At 50.8% G+C, this 25142-nt stretch overlaps 8 protein-coding genes across 8 annotated transcripts; 3 read left to right on the forward strand and 5 right to left on the reverse strand.

Annotated features, from left to right (window-relative positions):
- Positions 1–7331: 7331 nt before the first annotated feature.
- Positions 7332–7877, reverse strand: P884DRAFT_199726 (uncharacterized protein; the record flags this gene model as incomplete). Its single annotated transcript, XM_069438248.1, has 2 exons — positions 7332–7471; positions 7610–7877. The coding sequence occupies 2 exons, from the start codon at positions 7875–7877 to the stop codon at positions 7332–7334; spliced, it is 408 nt and encodes a 135-aa protein (XP_069297970.1).
- Positions 7878–9603: 1726 nt separating this feature from the next.
- P884DRAFT_259432 (phosphatidylethanolamine-binding protein) lies at positions 9604–10604 on the forward strand. The gene has a single exon (XM_069441346.1). It carries the CDS (start codon positions 9936–9938, stop codon positions 10596–10598), a length of 663 nt encoding a protein of 220 aa, XP_069297971.1. The 5' UTR covers positions 9604–9935; the 3' UTR covers positions 10599–10604.
- P884DRAFT_329603 (uncharacterized protein) lies at positions 10556–11311 on the reverse strand (the record flags this gene model as incomplete). The annotated part of the gene is made up of 3 exons (XM_069445641.1): positions 10556–10997; positions 11062–11194; positions 11306–11311. 3 exons carry the CDS (start codon positions 11309–11311, stop codon positions 10738–10740), a joined length of 399 nt encoding a protein of 132 aa, XP_069297972.1. The 3' UTR covers positions 10556–10737.
- A 1012-nt stretch (positions 11312–12323) lies between these two features.
- On the forward strand, positions 12324–14142 carry P884DRAFT_292007 (Glyoxalase/Bleomycin resistance protein/Dihydroxybiphenyl dioxygenase). The gene is made up of 4 exons (XM_069444138.1): positions 12324–12956; positions 13035–13187; positions 13273–13627; positions 13701–14142. Exons 1-4 carry the CDS (start codon positions 12513–12515, stop codon positions 13730–13732), a joined length of 984 nt encoding a protein of 327 aa, XP_069297973.1. The 5' UTR covers positions 12324–12512; the 3' UTR covers positions 13733–14142.
- Positions 14143–14719: 577 nt separating this feature from the next.
- On the forward strand, positions 14720–15409 carry P884DRAFT_269638 (acid phosphatase-domain-containing protein; the record flags this gene model as incomplete). The annotated part of the gene is made up of 1 exon (XM_069442283.1): positions 14720–15409. The coding sequence occupies one exon, from the start codon at positions 14720–14722 to the stop codon at positions 15407–15409; it is 690 nt and encodes a 229-aa protein (XP_069297974.1).
- A 371-nt stretch (positions 15410–15780) lies between these two features.
- On the reverse strand, positions 15781–17840 carry P884DRAFT_243111 (CRAL-TRIO domain-containing protein). Its single transcript, XM_069440301.1, has 4 exons — positions 17403–17840; positions 17122–17263; positions 17034–17065; positions 15781–16947 (listed from the first exon to the last, which is right to left on the reverse strand). The coding sequence occupies exons 1-4, from the start codon at positions 17585–17587 to the stop codon at positions 16164–16166; spliced, it is 1143 nt and encodes a 380-aa protein (XP_069297975.1). The 5' UTR covers positions 17588–17840; the 3' UTR covers positions 15781–16163.
- A 1225-nt stretch (positions 17841–19065) lies between these two features.
- Positions 19066–22642, reverse strand: P884DRAFT_19271 (coatomer WD associated region-domain-containing protein). Its single transcript, XM_069437694.1, has 10 exons — positions 22361–22642; positions 22088–22111; positions 21985–22030; positions 21784–21925; positions 21533–21723; positions 21403–21474; positions 21225–21352; positions 21048–21173; positions 20180–20997; positions 19066–20119 (listed from the first exon to the last, which is right to left on the reverse strand). The coding sequence occupies exons 1-10, from the start codon at positions 22376–22378 to the stop codon at positions 19171–19173; spliced, it is 2514 nt and encodes an 837-aa protein (XP_069297976.1). The 5' UTR covers positions 22379–22642; the 3' UTR covers positions 19066–19170.
- Positions 22643–22936: 294 nt separating this feature from the next.
- Positions 22937–24914, reverse strand: P884DRAFT_223554 (mannitol dehydrogenase C-terminal domain-containing protein). Its single transcript, XM_069439566.1, has 2 exons — positions 24569–24914; positions 22937–24505 (listed from the first exon to the last, which is right to left on the reverse strand). The coding sequence occupies exons 1-2, from the start codon at positions 24621–24623 to the stop codon at positions 23364–23366; spliced, it is 1197 nt and encodes a 398-aa protein (XP_069297977.1). The 5' UTR covers positions 24624–24914; the 3' UTR covers positions 22937–23363.
- Positions 24915–25142: the final 228 nt, after the last annotated feature.

Below are 25142 nucleotides of genomic sequence, written 5' to 3' on the forward strand. Positions count from 1 at the left end.
AGAGGTACTACTTAATAACTTAGTTTAATTGTTCTGTTTATCCGTTAGTCTACAGGTAATATACCATTAATAGCTTACTATTAACGCCTAATCGTTATATTAACGCTTACTAGAACTTTAATACAAACTTGGTATTTCTATCGGTGATCCATTCTTATAGCTAAGTGTATACTAATATAACTTGCCGATAGATTACGTCTGCTAGCTATTTAGCTATCTAGGACTCCTTATAAGGAAAGAAATATACCTATTTAGTTAGGCAATCTACTATAGTAAGGATACTATCGTAGATTACTCCTATAGCCGTGTCCTTAGATTCCGGCAGTTTTATAATAAAGTCTATCGTAACTAAACTCTATAGTTTGTTAGCTGTTAGTAGTGGCTAAAGTAGCCTGTACGGCTTGTGTCGTGCCGTCTTACTTCGATTATAGACATTATAGCTCTATACGACTTCCTTGACTCGTACGGCTAATTGTAGAAAGTCATAATGTTTCTTGACTTATACGATAGTCTTCGTGACTCCTTTATGTCCTCCGAGCTTTGACTCGTAGAGTTCTCGAATCATTCGTAGTTATTAGTCTTTATCGTAGATGTATGCTTTGCCTCGGTACTAGAGTTTCCTATCTTTTTCTTTTACTCCGTTAGGTACTACTAGTCTAGGTGCTGCTTGATACTATGCCTCGTCGATCCTTTCTTCTCGAAAGATTGCGTAGCATTCTAGGAACAAGTCGAGTAGATCATCTTCTACGGGTGTCTATATTTTGTGATGTAGCGTTCCGTCTTTTCGTTCCTTAAACAACGGTGGTATTGTTTCCGTTTGTCCTTCCGTGTAATCCGTTTGTCGGCTTAAAGCGTCCGCTTATACGTTTTCTTTGCCTTTCTTATAGTAGATCTCAAAGTTAAATTCCACGAGGAATTCTACCTACTATATTTATTATCTATTAAGCTCCTTTATCGTCGTAAAGTACTATAAATTCTTATGATCTATATATACTTATACTGGTTCGATCGTACTACTAAGGTATAGTTGCTATTCCTTAAAAGCTTTAATAATTATAAGCAGTTCCTTGTTATAGATTAGGTAATTAAGACGTAGTCTATCGAGCTTCCTTAAAAAGAAAGCTATAGGATATAGCTTCCCTTGTTTATCTTATTATCCTAATTGTCCTCTAATAACGTAGTCTAAAGCGTCTGTTTCTACCTCGAATAGCTTCTTAGGGTCTGGTAATACCAGTACTAGATCCTTGGTAATGGCATCGCGAATCTATATAAATGCTTACTTATACCGCTCTTCCTATTGGAACTTAGCGTTCTTCTTGGTAAGCTCGTATAATAGTCATACGATTGCTCTAAAGTTCCTGATAAATATCTAGTAGAAGTTTGTAAACCCGATGAAACTTCGTACTTCTATGACTAATGTCGGTCATAGCCAATCTTTGATAGCTTTAACCTTTAAGGGTTCTATCCGAATTTGTCCTAGGGATATCTTGTATCCTAAAAACACTATCTTCCTGATGTAGAATTCGCTCTTTTCCTTGTTAACTAATAGCTTATACGCGTGTAATATGTCTAGTACTACTCTTATATACTTCCGGTGTTCGTCTATTATCTTGGAGAAGATAAGTATATCGTCGAGATAATATATCGTAAATTTGTCGAGAAAGGGTCGGATAGCTTGATTAATTAGGGCTTGGAACGTTACTAGCGTGTTTGTAAGTCCGAATAGCATGACAAGGTACTTGTAGTGGCTATAGGGTGTCTTAAAGGCCGTTTTCTACTTGTTGCCTTCTTTGATCTATATATAGTTATAGGCCGATGGCAAGTTAAGACGTGTAAAATATTAGGCTCCTGTTAACTGATCTTGGAGCCGTAAGATTAGCGGTAATAGGTATTAATTCTTTATAGTCTATTTATTAAGTTGCCGATAGTCGACGTATAACCGTAGCTTTCCGTCTTTCTTAGGTACAAATAGGATTAGGTAGCCTGCTAGCGATGTCGACAGGCGGATATGTCCTCTTCGAAGATTCTCCTCTAGATGTCGTTTAAGTTCTTCGTTCTACGTCTGGCTCGTATAGTAGATCTTAAAGAACTTTAGTCGTGCTCCTTCCTTAAGCTTGATCTCGTAGTCCTATAGGCCGTGTTCTAGTAATCCTTCTAGATGCTTTGGTTCGAATGCCGGGTATCCCTTATACTCCTTTGGTACTTCCCTAGTCTTGTCTTGTTTCTTGGTTTTCTAATAGTATACGAACTTGGTTCTGTCTATGGCAATACTAGCGATTTCTCCTGTCTTAACCTATTACTCTAATTGTAGTGCTTCGTATTCGTCAATAGAGAGAATAGCTATTGGCGGTTTAGCTCGTTCCTCCTGTTGTAACGTCGGTATCGTTATGCCGCTTCTTCTAGAGTCTGTAGTGGTCTGTCTACTATTGCCTGTCTCTTATAGTAGATCTATAGGATATGCCTTCCCTTGAGCATTATCTGTTTGCGATCCTTGCGTGCTCCCTATCTCGCTAGTCGAATATAACTCTATTTGGGGTCGTAGGTAGCTACCATTCTTCTAGCTAATGTCTAGGTTATAGTCTTTATACTATAGTAGTCCTAGTATTATATCTTTGTTATCGCCTATATCTATAATACTAAATACGACTACTATAGTCTTCCCTGCTATAGTGATGTTGATCGGTTTGGTCTCCCTATATACCTATTATATTGGGAATGGCCCTTTGACTATACCATGCTTCCGTTTTATTCTCTAGGGTATCTGTAGCTAATTTACAAGTGTTGGCGAAATCAGGTTTATCTCTGCTCTACTATCTACTAGTACAAGCATTTTATGCTACTTCTATTACGCCGTTATCTATAGTTACTTATCTTGCCGTTATCGTCTAAAGATTATAGCGATTTCCTATGTTTCTATCGGGAGGTCTTAATATAATAGTTTCTTACGCTAGTTCTTCCTATACTATGCTACCACTTACTATTATATAGGTATTAATGGTTTTCGGGCCCCTCGAAGGGCCCTGACCTGTTTCCTAGGTTAGTATTAACCTCTTCGATTATTCGGCTAATGGTAGCTTCGTCGATCGTTCTCATTTCCGTAAGCCATTAAGTGCTTATAGCTTCCTACCATTAGGTCCGTTCTACTTTCCGTCGTATAGTCTATAGCTTTATCTAAAGCTCCTAAATTCGCGATTTCTTTTCGTCCTCGTAGTAAAGACAATTATTATTCTAGTATAAGTCCTATATATCTCGTCCTGTTCTATAGTACCTAGGCCAGGCTTGTCTTAGAACTACTATAATGCCTTCTAAACTCCAGGTTTCGATCTTCTAGAGTAATTCGGCCGCTCTATTTCCCGCGTCGTAAACCTATTCTATAGGGTATAAACTTCTATCCCCGTTTTCCTATTAGGTTAGCTAGTAATTGTTTTCGAATTTGTCGTAGAAGTGGTATCGGCATTTATATACTATATACTAGAACTAGGGCATTTGTATATATGCCTTATGTCAAGGGTATAGTTATATAGCATTACCTAGAAGATATTGGAATTCTCCTCTAAATCCTTCCCACTATATATAGACTATAGGTACCCTAATGCTAAGGTAGGAATGTTTCTTCTAGTAGCTTTCCTATATATATTTGTCTTTTCTATAGTTCGTATATATAAACTAGTACTCCAGGTTCTATATATCGTAGCTAAGTTGCTAATCGTTAAAGTGCTTAGTATAACTATCGGGTCTATCGTACGTTATAGGCTGTTCCCCTTTAATAGTTTCTACGATACGTCGGAGTTCCCTTATTTCGTCCCTTATCTTGTCGCTCTACTAGGCGAGTCGAGTTAGGCGTCTATCTTGTTTGTATAGCTCTGTATTAAGCCGAAAAACTTTATTATGGTACTATTCAATCCGTTCCTAAAGGAATAAGATATTCGGTCCGGGTTGGTCGACTTCTTAGGTATCGGTCGTCTACGATCTATCCCGTCTCTATATGACCGTAAAACCCTATTATCTTAAGGCTAGGAGAATCGAAATCGGTGGCGTATACTCCCTTGCCGTATCCTATTCGGTAATACCTGTTTCTAGGTCTATAGTAACTAGTTCGGAGTACGGTGTCTGTTCGTCTTTGCCGTTATTATCGTGTTTAGGACTGTCTATGTCGCTATCCTTGTCTTTATAGCTTATAGCTATTACTTTGACGATGTCCTTGGTTTCGTCGATAACCGTAGTTTCTTTTCCTAGGACTAGTTTCTAATCTTTCTTCGGGCTTTGACATTCCCGCTTATAGTGTCCTTTCTTTCTATAGTTATAGTAGGTAGCGTTAGACTTGTCTTTAGCTATCTTCTTCTTGTCCTACTTCTATACTATATTTACGTCTATAGCTCTGGGATATGTCCCATACGATATACTAATGTACGCTTGCTTTTTCTTGTCGTTAGCCTTGACCGTAGTTCTGTTTATTTGACCTCGTTTCTACTATTCCCGTATATAGAGCCGATCGTCGATTCTAATAGCCTATATAATGTATTTATCTAGAGTTTTAGGCCGGTTATACTTATATAGCTTGTCTTTGACCTTTTCCTTTAAGCTATTATAGAATAGTTATATTAACGCCTCGTCGTTAAGCTAAGACTTAAGTATATCCTATCTAAACTATATAGCGTAGGAGGCTACTAACTTGGTCTGTCGGAGATTGGCAAGCCTTTCTTAGGCGTAAATCTTCTTGTCTTTGTCGCTAAAGACCTTCTAAAGCTCTTCTTCGAAATGGTTATAGGATCGAAAGACTGCCTATATAAAGGCGTCTTGGTCGTCCTCGTCTTCCTTAGTAAGATAGTCATTCTACATAGGTTCGAACTATCTAAGTACCTTGCCCTCTAGTCTTATAGTTATATAGAGGACTTTGGCTTTATTGTCCGGAAACTTGTCATCATTAAGCCGGAAGTAGGATCGGAGGTTTATTAAGAACCCTACAAGGTCCTCCTTAGTTCCTCTATACTTGCTAGGTGGTTCGATCTTAATATAGCTTGCTTTGGTAGTCTCGAGTGCCTTAATTTTGGTATAGGCCTCGTTAACTAGTTTCTACGAGTGCTTTTCGCCATTCTTGAGTTCCTTGATTTGAGCTTGAGTAGCCTTATCTCTCTAGTCTAACTCCTAGATTCGCTACTAGAGCTGACCAAGCTAGGCAAGCAGTTGTTCGGCCGTGACGTTAGTAGCTATGTCGATATTAAGGTCGAAGTCACCTCCGTTCTAAACCATGATAGAACAAAGGGAGTGATAGTAACGTATGACGAACCTAACTCAGACTTCTTCTGAAAGGGTTCAGACGAAGGTGAGTGACGCGGGGCAAGTGTACAGGTCGTCTGAGGGATTCGGTGAAGCCAAAAGGTTTATAACAATAGAGTTGTCTCTTACAATAGTACGATACTATTAGAAGTACTATAATTGTAAGGGCGGTTACTATTACTGGTAAACTCTAGAGTCTACCGTAACGAGTGACTATCTATATATATATATAACCCTGGTGATCACTCCTGATTATGGTGATCGTTAGTAATCGTATAGTAGTGATTACCCTGATCACTGGTGAGCGTAGTGATTATAGCGCTTCTTATGTTATAATTGGCCCTTCCGTTCCTTTGGCTTGATTGGTCTGTCTGTGCCGGCATCTGTATGTATATTTCTGTAATACTACTATAATATTAAGTTTAAGCTAGGTAACTAAGTATATTTATACCTATACTATAGTTACTATCTACTAAGGTAACTACTATATAAACTATCCTAATAATATATAGGCCCATTTAAAATCATTAAACGTATTAGCTATCTAGTATACTACTTATAATTACTACCTAATATAGATATATACCTAGTAATATCTATAGCCTATTTATTACCTATACCTCCTAGAACTAACTGTTACGAATTGGCCGTATAAGGCGACCCGACAAGGTATATAGAACCAATCAGGAACCACAAGACCTAAGGACCAATCAGAAAGTGATCGCAGTGATCGCACTTCGATCAAGGCGAGCACCTGAACAATGATCGAAGGATCGCAGCAGCGATCACACGATCGGAATCTAAGGGGAACACTCAAGAATAAGGGAACCAGACAAGTATATTAGATAGATAGTCACTCGTTCTGGTGGACTCTAGAGTTCACTAGTGATAGTAACGCGCTTCCTTATAATCATAGTACTTATAACAGCATTATACTACTGTAAGAGACAACTATAGTGTTGTTGTGAACCCTTTGGCTTCACCGAATCCCTTAGACGACCTGTACATTTGTCCCGCACCACTCACCTTCGTCTGAACCCTTTCAGAAGAAGTCTGAGTTGGGTTCGTCACACTAACCTATATAACTATACTATACCCCCTACTAGCCTTATTAAAGATAGCTATACTAATAATAGGCTAGAATCCGGTAATAAATACAAAGTCAAGTATATTTAGGACTATAAGCTTATATATAGTAAATATAAATATCTTATCAAGTAAAAAGGACTTAGCTATAAATATAATATCTAGAAAACTAACTTCTAGCTATATTATATACATAAGATAGTAAACAAATACTAGGCTTATCAAGGAGGGTAACTAACCGCCTTAAAGACTCGCCTAGAGGCAGGTATAACTAGAAAAGCCGTATCAAAGACTCGCCTAGAGGCGGGCGTAGCTAGAAAAGCCGTATCGAAGACTCGCCCGGAGGCGGGCACAGGTAGAAAAGCCACATCGAAGACTCGCCCGGAGGTAGGCACGGCTAGAAAACGCCTATATAGAACGAGTATAGACAATATATAAGATATTATAGTAGTAGTATAATACCATTACTTTTAATTGGATATTTGATGTAGAAAGAGAGCTCAAATTAGGAGCTATTTAGAGCCTATAGTACGGGTACTGCTTTTTCTTTTCTAGGTAGGGCACTTGATATAGTATATATCAACGGACACGTCTATCATGTAAGGTTAGATGAGATAACTGCCCTGTAGAGTCTGTAAACGGTAGGTTCTTTGTGCCTATCCTCTTCTTATATAGAGCTATAGGGCTAGCAAACGTTGATAGAGGATATCGATCTTTTGAACTATTTTGAATACCATAACCAGACCTCTATCAAGTAAGTACCATGCGACATTTTTAGCAGGTCGGACTCCAGTTCACTAGGCAGGTAGCGTGCTCTGTATCTTGACAAGCGACCGCGCCACTCATTAATAATCTGCTCGCTCATCGACGGACCAAAGCCAACCATTCCTTCTAACATCCCTCTTCATGCCAAAAGAGGGGGTGAAAAGGTTAAAGAAGAAAAATTAAAAAATAGATAATACACCTATCTACCACAGACGGCATGGCATTAAGCGGGCCGCGCCAGCGGTACTGGCCGTTGTCGCCAAGGTTGCTGGCTCGGTGGGGTCGTCGCCGTCGGCCGGGTTATCCGGGTCTTGGCTCGGCGTCGGCGTGGGAGCTGCGGGGCCTGTTGACGTTCCCAGGTCGGTATCAGAACCGCTCGAGACCGGCGCGCTGCTGCTGCTGCTGCTGCTGCTGCTGGTGGTGGGAGAGGGAAAGGAGGAGGTAGAGGTAGAGGGGGAGGGGGAGCGAGGGTTCGACTCACAGACGCTACCGGTGGCGGTGACGACGCTGTAGACGGTCCGGCAGCCGATGTTGTTGCAGCCCTCCTCGCATGGGAAAGAGCGGTAGACGGTCGGCGGGCTCTCCGGACAGTCGCCGCAGCCGGCCGTGATGGTGGCTGGGACCACGCACGCCGCCGCCACGCAGGTGCTGCAGACGTCGGTGGTCGACACGACCGCGGGGCAGCCCAACACTGACACGATCGAGGCAGACATGGCCTCCTGGGCAATCGCCGGGGCCGCGCTAATCATATACGTTGAAGGAGGGCAAATGTGTTAGCCTCGAAGTTGGCCTTCAAGCAGGCTCCCGACAGGGAACCAATCGTGATAAAGTATTTACACCTGTGCTTTAACTTACACGACCATGCAAGGTGCTAAGGTCTTAAAAAACCGATGCATTATTATCTTGACCTGGTTCGCTTTACAATTGTCGCAAGGTTCGTCGTGCGCGGGCGAAGACCAATTGACATGGCATTGGCATGGTGAGACGGAGGCGAGAAGACTCCGGTCGATAAAGCGAGAAATTAAAGATCACGTCAGCTTGCAAGCGGCGGCTGCGCGTGTCTCACAAGAGTCTGTGTCTTGCGATGCTAGCCGTTGGTGGCTGAGCCTTGATAAACTACAAATAATTAGCTTGAGAGAGGGGAGAGTTACCGGTACGGATTAGGGAATGAGCACTACGGGTACGTCATGTATAACAGGCTAGCGAGCCGTTCCCCTCCGCACTTACCAATCGTGCCACTGTTTGGTCTCGGCACCTTCCCCGTTTGACGAGAATAAGCGAAGCCAAACTGGATCGGGTGTTACCGATCTGCCACTCTACTCTGTAATGTAAATCTGAACTACAGTTACCGAAAACGATAACAAAATGTCATGGTAGTATCTTACATCTTGTGTAAGAAAAACCAGTTGCTCTAATGAAACTAGTTAATATGTCGACTACTTGTGAATGAAATGACATATAGTAGTAGCAAAGCCTTGGTATTGGTAAGAGCCCGTCTATTATGTTGTTGATCGAGAACCGAAAAGGCGTACGTAATGCCTAATAAGGAGTGGGTGACCTAGAGAAACATCATGTCGTAGCACGAGGTCTCATCCTGACACGGACCATGTTTCTCTCACTTATTAGGTAAACAAATTTCTTGCTCCTTCTGTACTAAGCACGGGGGCCGATCAGTTTGATTTCGAAGGGGATCTTGTTACGAAGCAATGAGGGCGAGATGTACACCTAATGTTATAAAAACCATAACTGCTAGCTCAAGGTGCCTACGTGAGCGAGAGGAGAGGATGTAAGAACAGATTGATCACCTGTCACCAATGTAAAAGGTCTACCTTTCCTTTAATTATATTTCCTTCCGCTCTTTCTTAATTTCTTCTTTATTTTCGTTTCGTTTCGTTTCCTCTTTCCCCCCTTTCCCCCCATTTTCCTTAGTTTCCTTCTAGAGCTTTTGTATTTCAAAATCACGAAGACCTCATTCCCTATCTTACACTAGACTTTGGGCCCGCTTTCGAGCCTCATCGGCTCAAATACGCTGACCGTCACCACGGCCACCGCTTCCATCAGCGCGCCCACCGCCTGCTCCAAGGAGACCCTCAGTAGTTGGGAATCCACCGTCGGATAGTGGCATCAACAAGTCCCGCGCTCTGGCGTCGCCGGGTTGCTCTCTCGGACGGAAAAAGGCAGTGACAAGCAACACCGTCATCCCAAAGCACCGAGCACTTGAGCGCTTCGCAGCTCGCGGTGCCTTGGTCGATTTTGATGTAATTAGGGGTCGTGCACTTCAATCTCACCTAATTAATTAATGTATTCGAGCCGGTCGCGCATGTGAGGAAGCCAAACTAATAGGACACAGGTTTCTTAGAAATGGCAGAAGATCAAGTCGGCTTGATATTCTCTTCATGGGGTCAACCTTTTGCACTGTCGATGGCTCCCTACCTGCGAATGGCAATCCCAGCGGTTTCCGGACGGGCACGGGATTCCGCGAGGTGGACCTTCGGGGCCGAGGAGGGCATTGCCGCCGATATTCCCGAGGCATGCTTTCCGTTGAAATTCCACCAATCACGGTTAATTTGAACACGGGGTTTAATGATAGAATTAGGGATTAGTAGTGTACGGAGGACTGCGTAGAACCACCGATAGGACTTTGAATTCTTTAGCTGCCAGGCAAGGTAGTGCAGGCTCATTTCACTCTCTTTCTTGAGTAGAGGTACATGCATTATCAACCTTAATTACTTCGTCTCATCATCCGACACAGCGTACATCCCAACCGTCAAACGTGGAACACGCCAACGCAGGGAGCGAAATCCAGCATGGGAACCGCCGCAGCAGACCTCCTCGCCTCGCTCCGGGGCGCAGGGCTCCTGTCCTCGAGCGTGATTCCCTCCGACTTCACGCCCTCATTGCTCCTCAACGTCCGCTTCCCCGGCACCGACGCCGACACCCGCCATGGCACCCTAATGCGGGTCAGTCAGGTCCAGTCGGCTCCCGTCCTTTCCGTCGCCCCTCTCAACTCAGCATTGGCGACGACAACGACGACGACGACGAAGACATTCACACTGCTCATGATCGACCCGGACGCGCCGACGCCAGACGACCCCAAATTCGCCTACTGGCGGCACTGGGTCGTCGCCAATATCTCGCTGCCCGCGACGGCAGAAACTAAGGATGAAACCGGCAGCGGCAGCGGCAGCGGGAAGGGCGCGCAGCTCCAGCTCGACGACGGCACCGGCGGCGCCCGCGTGCTTACGCCGTACCTCGCGCCCGGGCCCAAGGACGAGTCGCGCCCGCACCGGTACCTGTTCCTGTTGTTTGCCGAGCCGGACGGGTTCCGGCCGGAGAAGGGCGACGTCGGCGGGGACGAGTTCGTCCAGAGGCGGAGCTTCCCGGCCGACGAGTTCGTCCGCCGGCACGGGCTGCGCCTGGTCGCGGCGCAGTGGATGCTCGGGGCCGGTGATGGGTGGCGGGAGGAGTAATTGATCACCTTATTACCTACCTGAATTATTAGAGAGTAATTAAACATGGGCACATGAATATTTACACCTAATTAGGTCGACTGAAAGGCTCAGGTTTGATAATTAACATAGCCGGGTCAGGGAATGCCGGGGTGAGATCTCAACTAGTCGACATGCCGACGGCCCGTTGGATAGCTGCTTCCATGTCCTCTATCCCCTCGTAGGTCGCGTGCCAGCAAGACGATACAACATGTCCCAAGACCCCGTCGTCTTCGGTTGGCGGGAACTCCCCCCGGACGCGGGCGTCGTACGTCTCTCTGAACTGCTCGGGCGTCTCCTGCTGGCCGTACGGCACCTCCCCGGTGGGGATTGTGTAGATACATGACCCGATGGCGAACTGCTCGTACGCTAGGCCGACGACTATTACTTACGTCCGTACCCGGGCGGTAGAAAGGGTAATTATATCGCTACCTCGACCTTGCACCCCCCTTCCGAGCCCTCCCAAAGTCGCAGACCTTGACCTGCTCGGTTTCGCCAAGGAGCATGTTCTCCGGCCATAGGTCGCCGTAGTAGTCAACCCTCTCGAGCCAGGACGTAGCGCTGGCGATCCCCTTGATCTAGCAGGACTCTATATACATGTATATACATACATACATAATACATATACCCTCTGGTACTGGTATATCGCTCTGCCGGCCTCGCCCTAGTGCGACCTCTCTTCCTCCCACCCACATCTACCGCAGCAGAGATATACCAAGACCGATCGCTCCCCACAAAACTTTGTGTTTCTGAAAGGCTTCAAATATCATGCTATCCTTTTCTCTGGGTCCTCTCCTTTGAATTAACAGAGGCTTAATTATGCCAGAACTGACGCCTCTGGGTATGTGCTGGACATAATTACACGCGCCAAAACCACAACAACAGCCATGATCCTCTTCATCGCAACACGTGGAGTGGCATCCAACCGCAGTCTGGTCTCATGTCTGGAATATGGAGAAAACGGCACATTCAAGGCTGCTGGAGTACGAAGCCCGGATTCTCCTAACTGTTCGCCCATGTGATCCAATCCGGAGGACACCGCGGAACAGCGGCCACGCCGCCGCGCCGTTTACTGCTGCGTGGTTGCGAAGTTTTCCCGACATGCCTCGGGCCACTATTTACATACACTCAGCTCTGTAATTACCACCTAACAGGTTGGCGAGGTGCTGTTCTGCAATCTGTGGGATCCCACCGAGCTGCAATTTTTAATCATTAGGTAGTCATGCCGAATTTGTTGTGAGCTCCAGCTATGACCGCGTCATCTTGCTCGGCTTGGTATAATTAGGTATTAATTAATTACATGCTGATGTCGAATGTCATCACAATGACCCCGTTTTCAAAGCAGACTTAGCTCACCTATACGCGCTGTATTATTCAAAGGATCCTGTCTTCTATCCTCCTTTTTTGGGTTCGTAAATATCCTCCCTTCTCCTAGAGGTAAAAAAAAATCCTTGTTTGATGGTAAGGTAGGGATGAGGGGCCAGTAGTGGCGAAGCCAGCGTTATTAGAAGTATTATGACTTCGGTGAGACGGCGACACCCCCAAGCAATTGCCGACCCTGCGTCACCCAACCGCGCTTACCCCACCACAGCCCCGCGGCACTTGGGTCCCGGGGTCGGCGCAGGAAAGATGGGGACGGACTCCAGATGTATGCCCCGCCTTGCTTCGGGGAGCATGACCTCTCCTGCCAACAGCTTTAAGATCAGACCTGCCAGTGGGGAGATGTAAAGCACTCTGGAAACATCAAGACTCGACCCTGTTCTCTTCCCGGCCCCGAGGTTCAACAGCCCGATTATTTGATTAATTAGCCCTTTGAACCTGATCGCCTCTGAAGAATTAAGTATCAATAGTAAACTGCCCCTCGGCACCAAGCTGCCTGCCAACAACAAAAAAACCATGGCGTCCGAACAGCCCTCGAACACGATCAAGAAGATTCGACTGGTGCGCATCGCCCATGTCTGGTACGAGCACGCGGACATCGAGAAGGCCAAACAGTTCGCCCTGGACTTTGGCTTTGTAGAGACGGCCCAAAGCGGCAAGACGACATTCTTCCGCGGCTATGGCACCGAGCCATTCGCCCTCGCCCTCGTGGCATCGGACAAGAACGAGTTTGGTGGTGCCGCATTCGTCGTCGAGTCCGAGGAGGACCTGCTGCATGCGTCCAAGACGCTACCCAAGGAATGCAGGGCGACCGAGGTGCACGAGATGAAGGACGTGCCCGGCGGCGGAAAGCGGGTCACCTTCTACGATCCCGTCGACGGGTTCCCGTTCCATCTCGTCTACGGCCAGACGCCAGTGCCACTGGAGGACCCAGGGTTCCCAGCGCTCAAGTTCAACTATGTGAGCTGCCTTGCCACCATTTATTTGAATAATTATATATTGATTCTTTGTAATATATCACCTGCTCACACCCCGCAGCCCATCGAGAAGAACCGCGGCCCCAACCAGTTCCAGCGCTTCAAGAAACGTCCGGCGCCGGTACACAAGCTGGGCCACTTTGGCATGTGCGTGACCGACTTTGCCAAGTGCTACGAGTTCTACAACACCTACTTCAACTTCCACCCGAGTGAGGTAAGAACCAATCCTTTTTTCTTTTTTTTTTTAAAAAAAAAAAGAAAAAAAAGTACCGCCTTGTTGACTTATTACGGCGTCCCAGCTCGTCTACAATGAACAAGGCGTGAACAAGACCGTCTTCTTCCGACTCGACCGCGGCGACGAGCTCGTCGACCACCACTGCTTTTTCTTCTTCGAGGGCCCCAAGATGCACGTCCACCACTCGTCGTTCGAGACGCACGATTTTGACGCCCAGGTCCTGGGCCACGACTGGCTGCGTTCCCAGGGCTACAAGAACTGCTGGGGTGTTGGGCGCCACGTCATGGGCAGCCAGATCTTCGACTACTGGTTCGACCCAGCGGGGTTCATCATGGAGCACTACGTTGATGGCGACCTGCTGGACATGAGGGAGCCGACTCACCACACCAAGGCCGCACCCGACAATCTGCACGTCTGGGGTAATTAAGCCATGCGATGTCCCCAATTAGTTCAACTTGTTTAGACAGTCTGACTGATTGATTTTTCTCCCAGGGCCCGACGTGCCAGCGACGTTCCTACAATGATAGACAAACAGCCTTGGAGAGAGCAGGGGGGTTGGGTTACAGCAGCACAAGACGGCTCTGGGTAAATCCCCACACGTGGAAGGATTCGAAAAGCTCAATTACGCCCACTGTCGGTTTTGGGTGTCTGCCTATTGAGAGAGTCGAATGCTTGTCTCACAGGAGCGACGAGGATAGTCATGTTTGGCAAGAAGCGAATGTTTTTGGACTGTACCTCATTGTACACCTACTCCTCAGCACTAGCGTGGTACCTTTATGATGTAATTAGATCGAGGACGGCGACGACTTTATACCTCGTAGCCTCGAGCAGTGTTCCTTCGTGACAGCACTCATTTGGTGTCCAACTGCAATCGTGCGTCGGAAAGAAATGAACTGTTATATTCCTGACAGAGTATTAATTAATAGAATTCTGGTCTCATATGGTGGGATGAACGAGAACGCCGCCCGTCTGATGAAGAGGAGCAGGCAGTTGGCTCACGGAATCGACAGTCCGCCTAATATTAGCGGGCTTCGGGGTAATTTCCATCAGCCCATGCTGTCTGCTACGATGTGACGACATGCCGCAACCGATCCATAGGCTATTTTCGAATCGATCCTCCGTTTGATGTACTGTACATACCACATTTCTGCTGCAGGTCTGGTCATGGGTCCCTTCCCGGCGTCCAGCCGAAAAGTAGGCGGCTGAAAAGAATGCTGCATTGTCCATTTCGCACTTACCTTCGAGACCTTACCAACAAACCAGTTGAAACCCTAACCCTTTGCTTATACTCGATCCCAAGCGCTGCCCCGCAACACCATTCGGTTGTTGTTTTACTTGGGCAGTCGCCGCGACGGCAACGAGGTTTTCCGACGTTCACAAACCCGCGACCAGCTCCCTTTCTCCTCTCCTCCTCTCCTCTCCTCTCCTCTCCTCTCCTCTCCTCTCCGGGCATCTGAGGGTCATTTTTTTACACTCCAAATCCGAACAGCCCTCGTCCCCCACTCGTGAGAATGGCCAAGAGCAAGAAACTGGCCAAGGGCACCCCCGACAGCCCCTCGACGACGACGACGACGACGACGACGGTCCCTCAGAGCATAGTCCCGACGCCGGCCTGGCTGAACGACGGGCACCCGCTGCCGCGGCTGGTCGTGTTCGACCTCGACTACACGCTCTGGCCCTTCTACTCGGACATCCACATCTCGCCCCCGATCCGGCAGCTGCCCGGCTCCGACCCGCCCGCCCTGGTCGACCGCAACGGCGAGCAGTTCTCCCTCTTCCCGGACGCCTTCCACATCCTCCGCCTCCTCTCGTCCCCCGCCCTGCCCGACACCCGCCTGGCCGTGGCGAGCAAGTCGCCCGTGCGCGACCTCTGCCGCGAGGTGCTCAAGCTGCTGCGGCTGCCGGGGGCAGACCGCGGCGCGGGGGGTGGCGGGGGCGCGGCGGGGAGCGGCCCGAAGCGCGTGATCGACGCGTTCGACGCCGGGCTCGAGATCTACGAGGGCACCAAGCTGCGCCATTTCCAGGCCCTCGCCGACCGGACGGGGATCCCCTACAACCAGATGCTCTTCTTCGACGACGAGCGGCCCAACCTGGAGGTCGAGCGCCTCGGGGTCACCATGAGGCTGATCCGGGACGGGCTCACGTGGGAGGAGCTGGGGAACGGGATAATGCAGTGGCGCGGGAACCAGGGGTTCGTGTGAGGCCTCTGAAGGATAGAGGAGGATCCTCGATATTCTCTAGACGGCGGCTCTCTTCTTTTTTTTAACCCTTTGGGAGAGACCGCCAATTTTACGGCGTAGATGGCGCTGCTGTCCGTGTTTGATAGAGAGACCGAGGCGTAACGGAGGGTTTTGGGACATTACACTTCTTCGGTTGGCGGCGACCTTAGCTTGTGGCGGCGGGTGGAGAGATACCCTTGGAATAGAACGGAGACAGTAAGGTCCGGCGGCAAAGCCAGCCCACCGTGGTGCACGAGCCGACGGCACAGCTGAGAATGCACGGGACGGAGAATGGTTGTCCTGATCGCAGCAGGCAGGCCAAGAAGGAGGCAGGGTCTGCAGAAGATTCTCATTCCCGGATAACCCCCATCTACACTTGGCTCGCAAATACCAGCTCTCTGAGGCCCCCTCCTGCTTCAATTATCAAGTAAGCAGATCTCTACATATCCGCGGTCTAGATGCAACGAATATCCCATCTCCACACCAATCCGCGACCGCCAGGCCCGGCATAGCTCCGTAAGTTCCTTGAGGGCGACCGGAGATCACCCACAGGCCGAAGAAGACTTAGAAAGGTATAATAATAGCAGCGCCAAACACAACCATTACTCATCTAAACACCCAATGCAATACCTTGACCAGGCTTACCGTACACCACCTCTCTTCGGTTGGGAAACGGTCCTGGCCCCGCATGCTCCTGTTGAATTCCGCTGATAACACACCAGCGACCGGGCAGTTTCTAAGACCCGTTGACAGCACCGGCCGCGGTGGCGGAAGCGTCCTTGGCGGCGGCATCGCCCTTGAAGGACGCCACCGGGATGGTGCACACCGTCTCCCTCCTCTCCTTGCCGTTCTTGCTCCCCACCGCCAAGCAAGCCAGCTTGCGCCCGCCATCCACGGGCACCCAGTAGGCGGGGCCCTCGGGGAAGTCGGTGTACCCGTTCTCCCACGTGAGGGCCTCCTTGATGCGGGGGTCGACGTTGGGCCGGTCGAAGAACTCGAAGTCGAGCTCGCCGCCGTACTGCTTGGGGATGTTGCGCGGCTCGATGAACTCCTCGAGCGTCGGCTTGACCTCGTTCGGGTTGAGGATGAAGATCTTGGAGACGGTGATGGGGTCGAACCAGCGCTTGATCCAGCCCCAGACGGTGCTGAAGAAGTACGGGGCGCCGATGATGAAGATGCGGTCGAGCGTCTCCGGGTAGTGCGCCGTCGCGAGCGTCGAGGCCGCCTGCATGTGCGCCTTGAGGTTCCAGAACATGCGCAGCGACACCTGCGAGACGTCGACGATGTTGGTGCTGAGGGTGATGGGCGTGCTCGGGTGCGGGCGGTCCGTCATCTCGGTGCAGAGCGGCTGCGCGAAGCGGGTGAGGTTCTCGTACAGGGCAAAGAGGCGGAGCAGGCGCTGCGGGGTGCTGCCGTCGGCCTGGGCTTTGCTGACGTTTGTCGCCTCGGCCTCTTTCTCGTAGCTCGAGACGGTTTTGGAGTCGAGATGGCGGATCTGGAAGAGGTAGAGCGGGATGCCTCTGAAGGTTGGCGTCGTCAGCAGGGCATCAAAGGAAACAACAACAACAAAAAAAAGGATCGCGCTCCGTCGAGAGGACGAACGAACCTCCTATCTCGCCTTCCTGTCCATTGAGGGTACTGCATTGTCCGGGTTAGATGGCGTCCCAATGGGCTCAAACTTAAGGGCCTCGTACTAGACTCCTCGTCTGTTCATACGCGTCCACATCGATCGTGTCGTAGAGGACTTCGAGCTGGTTCGCCCGGCGCCATTCCTCGGTGTCCTTGAACTGCCCGTACGCGTCGTTCACCGACCATCTGCGAGCTCGGAGGAAGCGCCTGGGCAAGATCCGTTAGCAGTGCACTCAAGGTTGGTTAATAACGGGAAAAGCGCATTCTGTTCTTCTGTTCTTCTTCTTCTTCTTCTTCTTCCTCCTCTCGAGCTCTCTGTCTCTCTTCTTCTCTTCTATACACTCACAGTAGTGTCTGGTCGTCATGGGACGGTGGAGGGCCAGACTTGTACAAGCCCTTCTCTTCAAGAAAGTTCTTGAACTGCTGCAACCGATTGGCCTCGTCTTCGGTCAAGTGCCCCAAGTGCCCGTGCGGATAGCCGATATCGTGTCCGCCAACGCTCAGGACCCTCTCCACTGGCGCCTCGGCCATGGTGGTTTCTGCGCGGAACGAGAGAGCCTTGTCGCGTTCCTTGGCGCGTTTTCTGGTGATGCGGGGGAGGAGGGGAACACTGCGACGAGGCTGAAGAGGGGATGGGGCCGGGCGAAACGAAAGCGCCGATGTCCACGATCAGGCAATTGGTATCACGGATGCGGAATGTGAAGGTGAACTGCCTGGTTTTTTCTTGGATCGCTGTTGTCGGGCAATCGGGCTTTGGAACCCGAGCCTTGGGGCCCCGGAATCCTGCAGGGTCCCTGGGGCCTTCGTCCGAAGGTGCCGAAATCGAAAGCTGAATGCCCCACAGGTTATCTCAGCTCCAAGTTCTGGGCTCCTGCCGGCGCTAAGCCCTACGGAGTGACCGCTGATTGGCCACGCCACAACAATAATAGTTAGCCTAAGCCTTTTCCGCAATCTGATTAGTACTTCGAACGAACTATGGAGGAACTCCATACTCGTCCGAATTTTATATGGAGTAATTACTCCGTACTCGTCAGATTTGTCAGATTCCACGCTACGTAACACACTGAAGCACGCCACCAGTAAGGCTCGGTGGCCAATGGCATGGCCATAAATTGATAAGCTCACGTCAGTGCAGTCCTCAACGGAGTTGTCGCAAATCTCAAGCTTCATGATTAATCCCAGGATCATTGCCTAAGGAAGTCACCATGTTCAGATAGTTTTAAGACTCCCATTGGGTAACAGGTGGAACAGTGTTCAGTAAGCATCGAAGTGAATAGCGAGTTACGTACATCAATACGTGATGACTCCGTACAGTCAGTCTCATAGTCCTCTACGTAATGATCTGTGATCTGTCCATTAAACCAATTTTTAAACACATAATTATTTGACCTTCTTAGCGCCTTTAAAACGGTGCACAAATTTCAGTAACTCTTATTATCTGAAGCAGTCGCATTTAACAAAATATCTGATGCCAGGTTAATGCGCTGTTTGTTAACAGCACCTTAGGTACCTTATTCAAATGCTCTCTTGACCTAATTAGGCTCTGAGATCGATTATCCCAAGACTCGGGCTTTTCCACTAATTAGGTGCTCGATCCAAGCACCTATCGTAATTAGATCGGCAATGTCGATGACAATGTTTGATTCTCTTCTTGCCAGTTGTATTGCCAACGATGGCAATCCCGTGATAGCCGTTGACTTGAGGATTCCAATGCCTTTCTGACTTCCCGCCTTTTCCACCAACCTCAACCAATCGTAATGTTCTGCGATTGATTGATCACTAGATCGCACGTCAGCCAACCACACCCTTCGCGAAACAGGAAGAGAGCCGTGAGAAAACTGGGGGATGGCTGACAAGATGGTGTAGAAGTTAAGCAAACCATGCCCTTGCTCCTCCACATCCATGTTCAGCCATAGCGTTCGTCATCTGATTGCACGGCTGCCTCCAAGACGTTTTAGACTTAGAATCATCATTCAAATCTGCCGCCCTCCGGAACAAGGGCTTTTCTCTTTGCTTTCTCCCAAACATAACAACAAGCCCATGTACGCCTAGTACCCCTGTAACATTCACAGCACCCACGGCGCGAGAGCCAAACCACACAGAGATTAACGGCACTACTCAACGTCCTCCTCGCTTGCCTCCTCGCCTTCCTCACCATTCTCCCCCGCACCGTTTGTCTCCTCCGCAACCGCGGGACCCTCCTTCTCCAGCCTCAGCCACTCGTCCCACTCGGGGAACAGCTCCTCGTCCTCGCCGGGAACGCCCAGCGCCTTGGCAACGCGGCCCTTCTTGTTCTTCTCCAGGCTCTCTTTCCACTGCGCCACAAGCCCGGCCGTCAGGCTCGGTTGGTACGTCTGCGAGAACAGCACGGCCTCGGCCAGCCGACCCGTCTTGACGAGCACGTCGATGCACCCGGGAACGTCGCCGAGCGACCACTTGCAGCTGAAGGCGACGTTGTGCGCCCCGGTCTCGGAAGCCTGCTCGGCGAGCTTGGCGAGCCCCTCGCGGTCGCACGTGGAGGTGTAGATGAGAAGGAGGGAGCCGAGATCCTTTGCTTTGACAAAGCACTCGGTTGCCAGGGGCACGTCCCAGGCGGCAAGGCCCGCGTCACCCAGCGTCTTCCACTTGTGGTCGGAATCGGCCTGGCGTGCCAGGTCGAGGGCGATGTCGAGCCGGTTGAGGGACAAGGCGAGGTCAAACTTGTGCTCGGGATCCGTGGCAACTTCCAAGGCGAGCTCCTTGTGGCCTTGGCCTTCAAGGAACCGGGCGATCTTGTTGAGCTGATCATGAGGGATGCTGGGAAGCAGCTCGGCGGCCGTCTCCATATCCTCGCGGAGAACCAAAGTCTGGTACTCGAGAACTGGGAGAGAGAGCGCAAACGATGTGACGGACAAATCCTTGTCGGTGAGGTAGACGCGACTGTCACGCTGCAGATAGCCGAGGATGTACATGGGCTTGTCGAAGTGCGCGACGGTGTAGGTCTGGTCGCCTACCAGGTAGTTCAGCCGGTTCGTCCCGTTGGTGTAAATCAGAACATCCCCGAGCCACTCCGCAGAGCGGATGCTGCAGTCAAGTCAGCGAAACACGCCCAAGCCGTTAAGCGAGCGGGCAGAACGCTCTTACCTTTCACTGATATCGGTGACCACGTCAAAGGCAGCCTCGACACCATCGTCGTCGACCTGACCGGCCTGGAGCGCCTCGTTGTAGGCGTCCCTCGAGAACCTCAAAACGTAGGTGGTGTCCTCGCAAGCGAGGGCTACCAGCTCGCCGCTATCGCTCCAGTACACTTGCTTGGGCTCCACCTCAATACGGCGGACCAGACCCCCTGTCGCCCAGTCGTAGAAGGAGATGCCGCCTTGGCCCTTGACACCGAGAAGTACGCCGCCCGTGAGCCCGTCTGCCGCGAATGGGACGTCCAGTCCGCCCTTCTTCTCCTGGAAGTTCTTGAACACCTTGATGCTAGTTGCCGACTCCCGAATGGCGTAGTCGTTTGAGTTGTCCTTGGACGCCCACACGAAGTCCAGCGCCTGGCCAAAGGCCTTGTTACGCCACGCCAGGGCGGTGTAGATGATGTACTCGCCGTCGCCGCAGATGGCTGCAAAGCGTCCGTTTGGCGAGTGGATAAGCGTCTGAGGATACACTTCGGCGTTGCCCAACTCCTTGGTGCTGAGCGTGATCGGTTCGTTGTCCTTGATCGCGTCACCGCCCTTGATCACAGCGGAAAGCACCTCGTTATGACGGGCCCAGATGATCTTTCCAGATCCGTCCATAGAGACGGCAGGCTCCTCACGACCCAGCTTGATCACCACCGAGCCGTCGTCAAAACCCACAGCGATACCCTGCTTGCCCTTCTGGTACGCTACGCACCATGCCCTCTCCAGGCCGTAGTTTAGAGACTGCTCGAAGCGGTACGTATTGGCATTCCATATCCTGATAGTGCCCTGTTCCATGTCAGCATCAGGCCCGCCCGATCGACTTCGAGGTGGCGTACATCTTCGGACCCGGAGATGATGATGGGTAGCTCGGGGTGGTAGCACGCAAAGGAAACGTTGTTGGTATGGCCCTCCAACGTGGCAATCAAGCTCTTGGTTGTGTAATCCCACACTTTTACCGTGCGCTGCGGGTGTTGTTAGTAGACATCCTACTATGTGGGAGAGGGTGCTCTTACGTCGTCCGAGGTGGTGAGCAAGTACGGCTTATCACTGTGGGGGTAGTAGTCAACATGATTGACGCCCTTCGTTTCGTGCGCCTCCAGTTGGAAGTTGGGCGTTGAAGACCCCAGGCTCCAGATCTTGACTGTTGGTGCGTCAGGCGAGCGTTCAACCGGTGGCGGGCGGTTTACATACCTGTCCTGTCCAAGCAGGCCGAGGCGAACGTGTTGGTGTCCTTGGGGTTGATCGCGAGCGACATCACATAGTCTAGCCCTAGTCAGCATTCCGCATCTCGCAAACAATGCGAGTTCGCCCATCCACATACGCGAGTTTCCCTCGAATACCCTCACATTCTTCCACCCCTTCTCCCAATCCCAGAGCTTGATGGTCATGTCATCGCTAGCGGTAAGAACGAACGGCTGTGTTGGGTGGACTGCGATGGCGCGGATATAATCGGGATGCGCCTCAAATGACGCAATCTTCTCGCTCGTGTTGTAGTTGTATACTCGGATTTGGCTGACGCCCAACAATCAGTTCCTGCGGGGAGGCTGCCGGATGCAAAAAAGGGGTCCATACAAATCATCCGAGCCGCAAACAATCCAGTTCTTGCGCGCAATGAAGCGACCGGCACGAACCGGGACATCTGTAAGCTCGAACGTCTTGACAATCTGCTGAGTCTCGTACGACCAGATGTATACGTGGCCGCTGTAGAGCGTTGCTGTTCACAGGGGATGTCAGAGCTTGGTCCGGGCTTCGCAAGGTCACGGGCAACCGTACTGAGAATCCATGGCTCGGTCGGGTGGAAGTCAATTCCTTTGACTCGCTGTTAAGGGCTAGTCAGTGATGAAGCCTGGGAGAGCGACGGCGTTCGGTGGCTTACCTCGGAGCGAGCAAAGAGCTGGCGCTGTTCGCGGGCGACCATGTTAGCAGACGGTACGCGACATGATCAACCATCGACAAGAAGGCATTGGCAAATGGTATGCTGCGAACGGCGAGAATAACACAGAACAGCAGCTAAAAAAAAAGGGGGGGGGGGGAGCTCGCGGCACGATGCGCTTGCGGACTTGTTCTCGAGGTGGTGCACGGAATTGGAGCTTGTGGCCAGGTTGCGGGTCACACAGCCAGAGACGGGGAGGAAAAAGGTGAGACGTGCCTTCACATCAAGCCTCATTTTGAGCAAGCTCGAAATAATGTCGGATGGAGTTCAGTGTCGAAGCCGGGAAACTTTGGCGGGGGGGTTTGACCGGAGGGCGACCAGCTCGACTCGGGGGAAAGGGGAAGCGTCTTGTTATGGGTCGTCGATCGGGTTGGTCCGTTATCGCGCCCGGTAACCGAAACAGCTGGCGTTGATAAAGGTCGTGGTAATGCTCCCGGTCGACGATCCCAGTGAGCAAGGCGGTTGGGCAAATGTCAAACTGCCAGCGTCTTCTCGTCGAGGTCTGGACGCTTTCTCAATTTCGCCAATGTGGTCAGTCCAGCTAGCTGCAAGGGTGGGAGAGCAGGATTAGGTAATATGGCTTGGCATTCATGCCTCAGGTTGAGATGACCTTCAGTGCACAGACCGCTTCTCCAGAATGCCAGACGCCACTGCAACCCTTGCACCGGAATGGGCTTCAGTTCATCGAGTCTGAAAATGGAACCGAGGCCATCAGCACAACGACATGACGAGGTAGTATAAAATCTGCTCCGCGGCGCAAGCGACGATATAGCTACGAAAAGAAAGTTCACTAGAGATAAACCGAAGGCTCTAGATTCTCTTGCCTACGATTTTGTTCAAGATTTTTGCTCGAGGACAATTGGCACGTATTTCTAACGAATCTGCTAGGCAATCACTGAAGACAATGCTGAGACCTGTCATTCGTCTATCTCGGGAGAATGCCGGCAACTTCCCAGCAAAAGAATAGCAAAAACTCCTCTAAAAACCCGTTCTGATCTGCGTGGCGTCGTTATCCCAGTCCATGCCAAAACAAAAAGGAAAAAGAACCATTGCCAGTCTAAACGCCAAACCCATGCGCTACCAAAGGTATCTCAGACAGATCGCTACGTTGCCCAAGCTTCGCTCCAGGCCCTGTAAGGGCGGATGAATGAGCTAGAAAGAGACTAAGGAGATGGGAGAACAAAATTGAACCGGCCCTTGTTCGCTCGGTCGCTTCCGCTTAATCCGACTGGGTATCGGCCTGGACGCGCTTGACGACCTCGACAACGGCGGGGAAGAGCTTCTCGTTGGGCTGTAGGCCGCAGACCTGCTTCACGACGTCCTCGGGACTGTTCTTCTCCATGATCTCGGCGAGCTGGAACGACTCGTCATCGCCCTCGACGTTCTGGAAGCGGAAGGCCATCTCGGCGGCGTCCAGCAGAGCGGCATAGTCCTTGCCGTGCTCAGCCAGTTCGGCGGCGGGACCAATGAAGCGCTCCTTACGGCTGAGCTTGCGCAGCGGGGCGCGGCCGACGCGCTCGACGGCGTCCTCGAGGTGAGGATTGCCGATACGGCGGACAATCTTCTCGACGTAGGCCTGCTGCTCCTCGCGCGGGATGCCGTGCTTCTGCGTGATGAGGTCGGCCGTGTTCTGCAGCGCCTTCTTGACCTCTTCTTGAATCTCGCGGTCTTGCAGCGCGTCGTAGACGGTGCTCTTACGCCGGATGTAGCCGTGGTACGCGGCCGTGGCGTGGCCCGTGTTGACCGTGTACAGCTTGCGCTCGATGAAGGGCTGCAGGTTGTTCACCCAGCGAACACCCTTGATGTCGGGGGGGGCATGGTCGGCAAATGGGGTGCTGTCCACCACCCACTCGTAGAACTTCTCGAGCCTAACGTCGAGACCGGCGTTCGGGTCCTGTGCGGGGACGATGCGGTCGATGGCGGAGTTGGCGAACCGAGCACGCTTGTCGTAGTCGGCAAGCCTGTCAGGATTGGTGTTCTCTGGCGACTTGATGAAACCGGCAAGAGTATCGGTGGCCCCGATGGCGTTCTCGCAGGCAATGACAGCGACCGGAGTAAGCTCCGGCGAGCGGGCATCGATACCCTTAGCGATAACGGGTGCGATGAACTTGAGGATGTGGGGCCCGACGGAGCAGGTAACCAAGTCCGCCGTGGCAATTTCCCGAACCAGTTCGGCCTCGTGGGTCCTCGAGTTGATGGCGCGGTAATTGGTGATAATGGACTCCGACGTCCCGTCGGCGCCGACTTCAATCACCCGGTAGCTCTTTTGGGAGTTGAGCTTGGATACAGTTGCGTCGTTAACCTCAGAGAAGACGACCTCGTAGCCTGAATTGTGCAAAAAGCAGGCGACGAAGCCACGACCTGGAAATCATCACGGTCAGTCAAGGTCGGTCGTCGATGCCCATTTCCCAAGAGGATTCATACCGATGTTTCCAGCACCGAAGTGGACGGCCTTCTTGGGGGCATTCCTTTGCGCCATTTTGGAAGGTAGGATGTGTTGAGTAGGTTGAGGGTTGAAGAAGGAAGTCGAAAGAGAGATGATCGACGGCTCAGAATCTCGGTGCAAGAGGGAAAGGCAGTCGAAGACGAGATGATGACGTGCTTTCTTAACAAACGGCAAGGGCCTTAATACGAGTTGGCAGAAAACCTAGGATAAAGGAGATGAAATCACTGAAAAGTCTGCAGATAAAAGAAAGGAAGCGCTCAGACTCCGAGGGGAGGCCATTTCTCTTATACAGTCAAGGAAGCATTGCTCTGACGATGTGGGCACCGTGTCTCAGGCTGCCGTAGCTCGTCGTTGCCCCTTTGGCCTCTGAACCTACGAGCCCGCTGTTGGGATCATCGGTGGGCCCGGTGTGACGGCTTCGTTTGTGGCTTGTCTGATAACTAACGGAACGGCGGCTTGTCGGCTGCAAGTTGCCCCACCACCACCTAACAGCCCACCGCCCCACTTGGCTGTGACCAAACGCGGCTCGCTGATGGCTCGAGCCCCGCTCTT

Source organism: Thermothelomyces heterothallicus (genome assembly GCF_042370625.1).
Source record: "Thermothelomyces heterothallicus CBS 202.75 unplaced genomic scaffold P884_scaffold_10, whole genome shotgun sequence".
In the NCBI taxonomy this organism is placed as follows: Eukaryota; Fungi; Ascomycota; class Sordariomycetes; order Sordariales; family Chaetomiaceae; genus Thermothelomyces; species Thermothelomyces heterothallicus.

Coding starts and splice junctions, on each gene's coding strand:
- P884DRAFT_259432 (XM_069441346.1), top strand. CDS start 9,936: ATGGGAACCGCCGCAGCAGACCTCCTCGCCTCGCTCCGGGGCGCAGGG.
- P884DRAFT_292007 (XM_069444138.1), top strand. CDS start 12,513: ATGGCGTCCGAACAGCCCTCGAACACGATCAAGAAGATTCGACTGGTG. Junction 13,188..13,272: donor TCAACTTCCACCCGAGTGAG/GTAAGAACCAAT, acceptor ACGGCGTCCCAG/CTCGTCTACAATGAACAAGG. Junction 13,628..13,700: donor CGACAATCTGCACGTCTGGG/GTAATTAAGCCA, acceptor TTTTTCTCCCAG/GGCCCGACGTGCCAGCGACG.
- P884DRAFT_243111 (XM_069440301.1), bottom strand. CDS start 17,587: ATGGCCGAGGCGCCAGTGGAGAGGGTCCTGAGCGTTGGCGGACACGAT. Junction 17,264..17,402: donor CATGACGACCAGACACTACT/GTGAGTGTATAG, acceptor GATCTTGCCCAG/GCGCTTCCTCCGAGCTCGCA. Junction 17,066..17,121: donor ATGAACAGACGAGGAGTCTA/GTACGAGGCCCT, acceptor CGGACAATGCAG/TACCCTCAATGGACAGGAAG.
- P884DRAFT_19271 (XM_069437694.1), bottom strand. Junction 21,174..21,224: donor TGCTCACCACCTCGGACGAC/GTAAGAGCACCC, acceptor CAACACCCGCAG/CGCACGGTAAAAGTGTGGGA. Junction 20,120..20,179: donor GTCACCGATATCAGTGAAAG/GTAAGAGCGTTC, acceptor ACTTGACTGCAG/CATCCGCTCTGCGGAGTGGC.
- P884DRAFT_223554 (XM_069439566.1), bottom strand. CDS start 24,623: ATGGCGCAAAGGAATGCCCCCAAGAAGGCCGTCCACTTCGGTGCTGGA. Junction 24,506..24,568: donor CTTCGGTGCTGGAAACATCG/GTATGAATCCTC, acceptor GATGATTTCCAG/GTCGTGGCTTCGTCGCCTGC.